This window comes from Salvia splendens, chromosome 20 (assembly GCF_004379255.2).
Source record: "Salvia splendens isolate huo1 chromosome 20, SspV2, whole genome shotgun sequence".
NCBI classification, from domain to species: Eukaryota; Viridiplantae; Streptophyta; class Magnoliopsida; order Lamiales; family Lamiaceae; genus Salvia; species Salvia splendens.
The window spans coordinates 10,778,527-10,784,151 of record NC_056051.1 but is presented as its reverse complement, the minus strand read 5'-3'; the positions used below and the strand labels follow the sequence as shown (position 1 = coordinate 10,784,151).

At 50.1% G+C, this 5,625-nt stretch overlaps 1 protein-coding gene across 1 annotated transcript; it reads left to right on the top strand.

The window, feature by feature from the left end:
- The first annotated feature begins 2,651 nt into the window (after positions 1–2,651).
- On the top strand, positions 2,652–5,074 carry LOC121781465. Its single transcript, XM_042179203.1, has 3 exons — positions 2,652–3,036; positions 3,442–4,094; positions 4,187–5,074. Exons 1-3 carry the CDS (start codon positions 2,652–2,654, stop codon positions 5,072–5,074), a joined length of 1,926 nt encoding a protein of 641 aa, XP_042035137.1.
- The last annotated feature ends 551 nt before the right edge of the window (positions 5,075–5,625 follow it).

The window sequence follows — 5,625 nt, the reverse complement described above, 5'->3', positions numbered from 1 at the left end:
AGTGGAGGAAAATGGAGATGGCATCTAAATGCCAATGCTGTCCACATCGACCGGGCATTGAATCCCTGCAGCACCTATTCATCCAAGGGAGTGGAGCTTCCGCCGTTTGGAGGGAATTCGACTCATGGTTCGGGGGTTCTTCACCTCCTCTCCGGATAAATGACACCATCCCTGGTAGGCTTAAAGTTTGGGCGCAAAGAGTTCGGCAGCCAGGCAGGAAGCACCTCGGCAGGGCTATGCCGTACATCATCCTTTGGTTCCTTTGGGCGGAACGCAATAGGAGTCGCCATCAATCGGTAAGGTTTAAGCCATTTAACGTTGTTTGGCAGGTGCAAACGTTCATCAGAAATGGCATGACAAATGGGACTTACAAACCGAAGCACTGGAAGGGAGTTCTCCTTAAACTCAATATTCCAAATCAGGCTGAGCCACGGAGGTCTAGGCCGCTTGCGATGGCCATCAAGTGGAACCCACCAGAACAACCATGGATCAAACTCAATACGGATGGTGCGTACTGTGAGGGTACGGACAAAGCCGGAGGAGGAGGGATCGTGAGAGATCATAGGGGACACATGTTGGCAGCCTTTGCGACCCCACTCGAGGCACACTCGGCCCCTGAGGCAGAGCTACTTGCTATTCAAGTAGGGCTGAACCTGGCCATGGAATTCGGGCGACCAATCTGGGTGGAATCGGATGCACAACAAGCAATCAAGCTGATTAATGACTCATACTGGGGGCCGGCCCACCTCTGCCGAGTGACCTCGCGGATCAAACTCCTCAAGCGCCAACAGGGTATGCGCTTCACCTTCATCCATCGGGAAGGTAATAGCGCGGGAGATCTCCTTGCTAAAATTGGTATGGAGAGGATTGATTTTTGCAGAATGGGAGCCGGATCAACACCAAAACACCTCGCAGCAATCGTGCGGATGGATGCAATCGGAACCCCAAACATCAGGGTTCAAAATGAGGAGGAAGAATGGGGATGACTGGCGGTCGAGAGGATTGTAGTTTGTTTGGTTTGGGCTATTTGTATTTTGCTTTTGGAAGGGAGTATGATGAGGTCCGGACCTGTTGTCACGGACCGCATACTACTCCTGCCTTAGATTTCGGGACACCACTTCTGGGTGTAGCCATGCATTGTACTACTCTCCTTGTGAAATATAGGGATGAGGGACCCACGAACCCTCCACCGTGAAGGTGTTTGAATAAAAAAAAAAAAAGCCGAGAGGTCGGACTTGGCGCGGCCCGTAGCGAACCTGACATCGGGTAACCTTGTTCATCCGAAAGGCCATTTCAAACCCTTTGTTTTAACAAACACCGAAGCACAAGAATCACCAAATCACATGAGCACTAATCGGTATTTCTCCCTCATGGAGCGAGAGAACTTCGTTGAGAATGATATGGAAGAAGAGGAGAATTGGGAGGACTCCACCGCTCACAATGAAAACGATGATGGAGCCAACCCCACCCATATGGAAGCCGTGACACCTCATGAAGGGAATGGCCTTCAAATAATTGAATTTCAAGGGGGGACGTCAATCCCACCGGGTACGAACTCCTCTAGTTAATCATGTCGTTAAGTCTTCTGTTTTGGAACGTTAGGGGGATCGCAAATGCGTCAACCCAAAACGTCCTAAAAGACTAATTAGTTCTCATAATATTTGTTTTCTTGCAATAATGGAACCGTTTAATCCCCCCAATCCGGACAAGTTTTCGAAGTTGTTGGGGCTGTCCTTCAAGGGCTCGAACATCAATGGGAAAATTTGGATCTTTGTGAAAGAAGGGATGGATTATGATGCGTTGGATGACTCGGAACAGCTGCTACATGGGAGGTTCACTTGCCCTTGGATCTCAACCCCTATTATGCTATCGGCCGTATATGCTAAATGCACGAGAGGGGAGCGACATGTCCTATGGGAAAAGTTCAGGGATATCACACAACTCTCGGATGGGATGCCGTGGTTTATTGGAGGGGACTTCAATACAATCCTCTCTTCTCAAGATAGGACGGGGAGCGACACAAATCGTCAAGCGGAAATGGTTGATTTTGCTGAAGCCATTGAGGATTCTGGTCTTATGGACCCAGGCTATGATGGATCAGATTTCACCTGGGCTAAGAATGGCCTTATGGAAAGGTTGGATAGGGTGCTGATTAGCGAGACGACGGCTCAAACGTTTGAGGCAATAAGAGTCACAAATCTCCCACGCATCGCGTCTGACCACGGACCTCTCCTTGTTAGATGCAGGCCAACTAACATCTTTACGGGCGGGAAAGCGTTCCGGTTCCAGAACATGTGGGTCCGGCATGAGGGATTCGGTGACTTGGTAAAAGAAGATTGGATGGCTCCCATGGAGGCCGAGGGCATCCTCAATTTGAAGATCAAGTTAGCAAGGATCAAGAGTACGCTTAAAGGTGGAACAAAGAGGTGTTTGGGAATATTCACTCCAACTTAAAAACCTGTGAAGAAAACATTGCAGAGGCACAAGCGGAGTTTGAAGGTGACCCCTCGGCCCGGAATAGAACGGAGGTCAACAAACAAATTGCCGAGTACATATTACTTCTTAAAATGGAGGAAGATTTTTGGCGGCAGAAGGCGGCCCTCCGTTGGCTAGAAGAAGGGGATAAAAATACTAGGTTCTACCAAAGCTGGATGAAGCAGAAGAAGATCCGGCTACGCATCCACAAGATCAACGCTAATGGGTGTGAACTCACGGATGACAAGGCCATCAAACAATCGGCGGTTGAGTTCTTTCAGAACCTCCTAGCCCTGAGCTATCCGGAACTTGCGGATCCGGACCTAAGCCTCCTACAACGCCTCCCCCCCTCGGAGCTTTTGATGGACCTCCCGAAGCCTCCGGATGCGGATGAGGTGAAACGAGCGGTATTCGACATCTCGACCAATAGTGCTCCGGGCCCGGACGGATTCTCGGCATTATTCTTCCAAGCTTGTTGGGGCATTGTGGGTCCAGATGTGGTGGATGCGGTTAGGCAACTTTTTGGTGGGACCTTCCTCCCTCGAAGCTTCACGGCCACGAGTATAGTTCTCATCCCCAAGAAGCTGATACCCGAGACTTGGGGAGACTACAGACCAATTAGCTTGTGCAACGTGATCAATAAGGTGATTACCAAAGTCCTCACGAAGCGACTTGCCCCACTTCTCCCTTGTGTTGTCGCACCGAATCAAAGTGGGTTCATCAAAGGGAGGCTTCTTAATGATAATGTGCTCCTTGCACAGGAGATGTTCCATGAGCTCCAACGAAGCACCCCGGCCCCTAATGTTGCAATTAAGATTGATATGGCTAAGGCCTATGATCGAGTCCAATGGCCGTTCCTCCTAAAAGTCCTTAAGCACATGGGCTTCCCCGAACAATGGGTGACGCTCATTGAAAGGTGCATTGGATCTTGTTGGTTTTCGATTCTTATAAATTGGGCGCCGACAGGCTTCTTCAAATCCACCCGTGGACTATGGCAAGGGGATCCCATCTCCCCCGCCATCTTCGTTCTAGCGGCGGACTATCTCTCGAGACTACTTGATAAACTCATCCTTGGCAACAAAGAGATGACATTCAAAGCAACCCGGGGAAGTATTGAGATCAGCCACCTTGCCTATGCGGATGACATCATCATCTTCACGCAAGCGGCCGTGAACCCCCTTCGGAGGCTTCGTGGCTGTCTGGATCACTATGCCGAGGTGTCTGGTCAGCAAATCAACCTCGACAAGAGTAATTTCTATATAGCCGACGCTAATGAAGGCTGGACAAACACAATACAAAGCGAAGGAGGTTTCTCACGAGGTTCATCTCCCTTCCTTTACCTTGGAGTCCCTATTTACCGGGGGGTGAAGCGCACGAGTATGTTCTTGTTCCTCCGGGAGAAAATCTCAGCTAGGATCTCTGGGTGGGCCCATCGTCACCTCTCCTTTGGGGGGAGACTCACTTTGATTAAAAGCACACTAGAAGCGATCCCCCTACACATTCTTCAAGCTATTGAGCCTACGGGTGGTGCCCTCAAGCAATTGGATCAGCAGATCGCTCAGTTCTTTTGGGGGTCAACTAATGAGAAGAAAAGGACACACTGGATAAGTTGGGACCAGGTTTGCCTACCCACGGCCGAAGGAGGCTTGGGCATTCGGAAGATCAAGGAAGTCTTACGAGCTTTTAGTATCAAGTTGTGGTGGCGGTTTAGGGAAAAAACTCACTTTGGGCTACCTACATGATGGCCAAATATTGCCATAAGGCTTCTCCACTCACAGCTAAAGCCATGGGGAGGGGCAGCCCTACATGGAAGAGGATTTTGAAGGCCCGGGCCCAGGCTCAACCGCACATTCGATGGGTGGTGGGAGAAGGAAAGATGCTATTCTGGGACGACTTATGGCTCGGAGAACTTCCCTTAAGAGAACTTAGCCTTGACGATAGAGGAGGGCCTCTTGAGCGCGTGGCGGATTATATTACTGATGGTGCATGGGATGAGTCTAAGTTACCGATCCTTCAAGCACAAGCTGGCCTAGCACAACATATCGTCCAGAGGATTCACGATACACCAATCATCTCGGACGGGCCGGATGTGCCAAGATGGAAGTTATCACCTAATGGAGAGTTCTCGCTAGCTACTACATGGGAGACCTTGAGAAGCCAAAGGCCGATTGTTCAGGGCCTGAATGACATTTGGAGAGCGGGCCTCACATCATCTATTGCCATCTTTATATGGCGACTACTCTCCAACCGCATTCCGATGGATACAAAGCTACAATGGAGACGAATGGAATTGGCGTCCAAATGCCAATGCTGCCCACATAGACCAAGGATCGAATCTCTCCAACATCTCTTCATACAAGGGGACGAGGCTCGCGGGATATGGAGGGAATTTGATGCATGGTTTGAGGGCTCTTCATCACCTCTACGGATCAATGACACTATACCGGATCGGCTTGAAGTCTGGGCAAAGAGAGTTCGTCAATCGGGTAGGAAACACTTAAGTCGGGCCTTGCCGTATCTCATATTATGGTTCATTTGGGCAGAACGGAATAGAAGTCGCCACCAGTCGGTACAATTTAAGCCATTTAATGTAGTCTAGCAAGTGCAAGTCTTCATCAGAAATAGTATGGCTAACGGGATATACAAGAGGAAGCATTGGAAGGGAGTTCGCCTCAAAATCACCATCCCAAGCAATGCTGAATCACGGAGCCATAGGCCGCTAGTGGTGGCAATTAAATGGCACCCACCGGATGACCCCTGGATCAAGCTTAACACCGATGGTGCGTATGTGGAAGCATCGGATAAAGCCGGGGGAGGTGGTATCATCCGAGACCATACCAGAAAAGTGCTTGCAGCGTTCGCTTCCCCGCTTGCAGCTCACTCAGCCCTGGAGGCGGAGCTCCATGCCGTTCATCTCGGATTGGACCTTGCCTTAGAATTCAATCGACCTATCTGGGTTGAGTCGGATGCACAACAAGTGGTCCAGCTCCTAAATGGTACAAGTTGGGGTCCGGCACACACTAGCCGGGTGTTGGCGCAAATTTCACTCCTCAAGCGCCATCAAGACGTGCGAGCCACCTTCATTCATCGGGAAGGGAATAGGGCCGGAGACCTTCTGGCTAAAATGGGATTAGAATGTCACAACTACTA

Excerpts from the sequence above, each read along its gene's own strand:
- LOC121781465 (XM_042179203.1), top strand. The coding sequence starts at position 2,652 with ATGAAGCAGAAGAAGATCCGGCTACGCATCCACAAGATCAACGCTAAT. Across the intron at positions 3,037-3,441 it reads TCGAAGCTTCACGGCCACGA|GCTTCTTCAAATCCACCCGT; the intron begins GTATAGTTCTCA and ends GGGCGCCGACAG. Across the intron at positions 4,095-4,186 it reads ACTGGATAAGTTGGGACCAG|GGAAAAAACTCACTTTGGGC; the intron begins GTTTGCCTACCC and ends GTGGCGGTTTAG.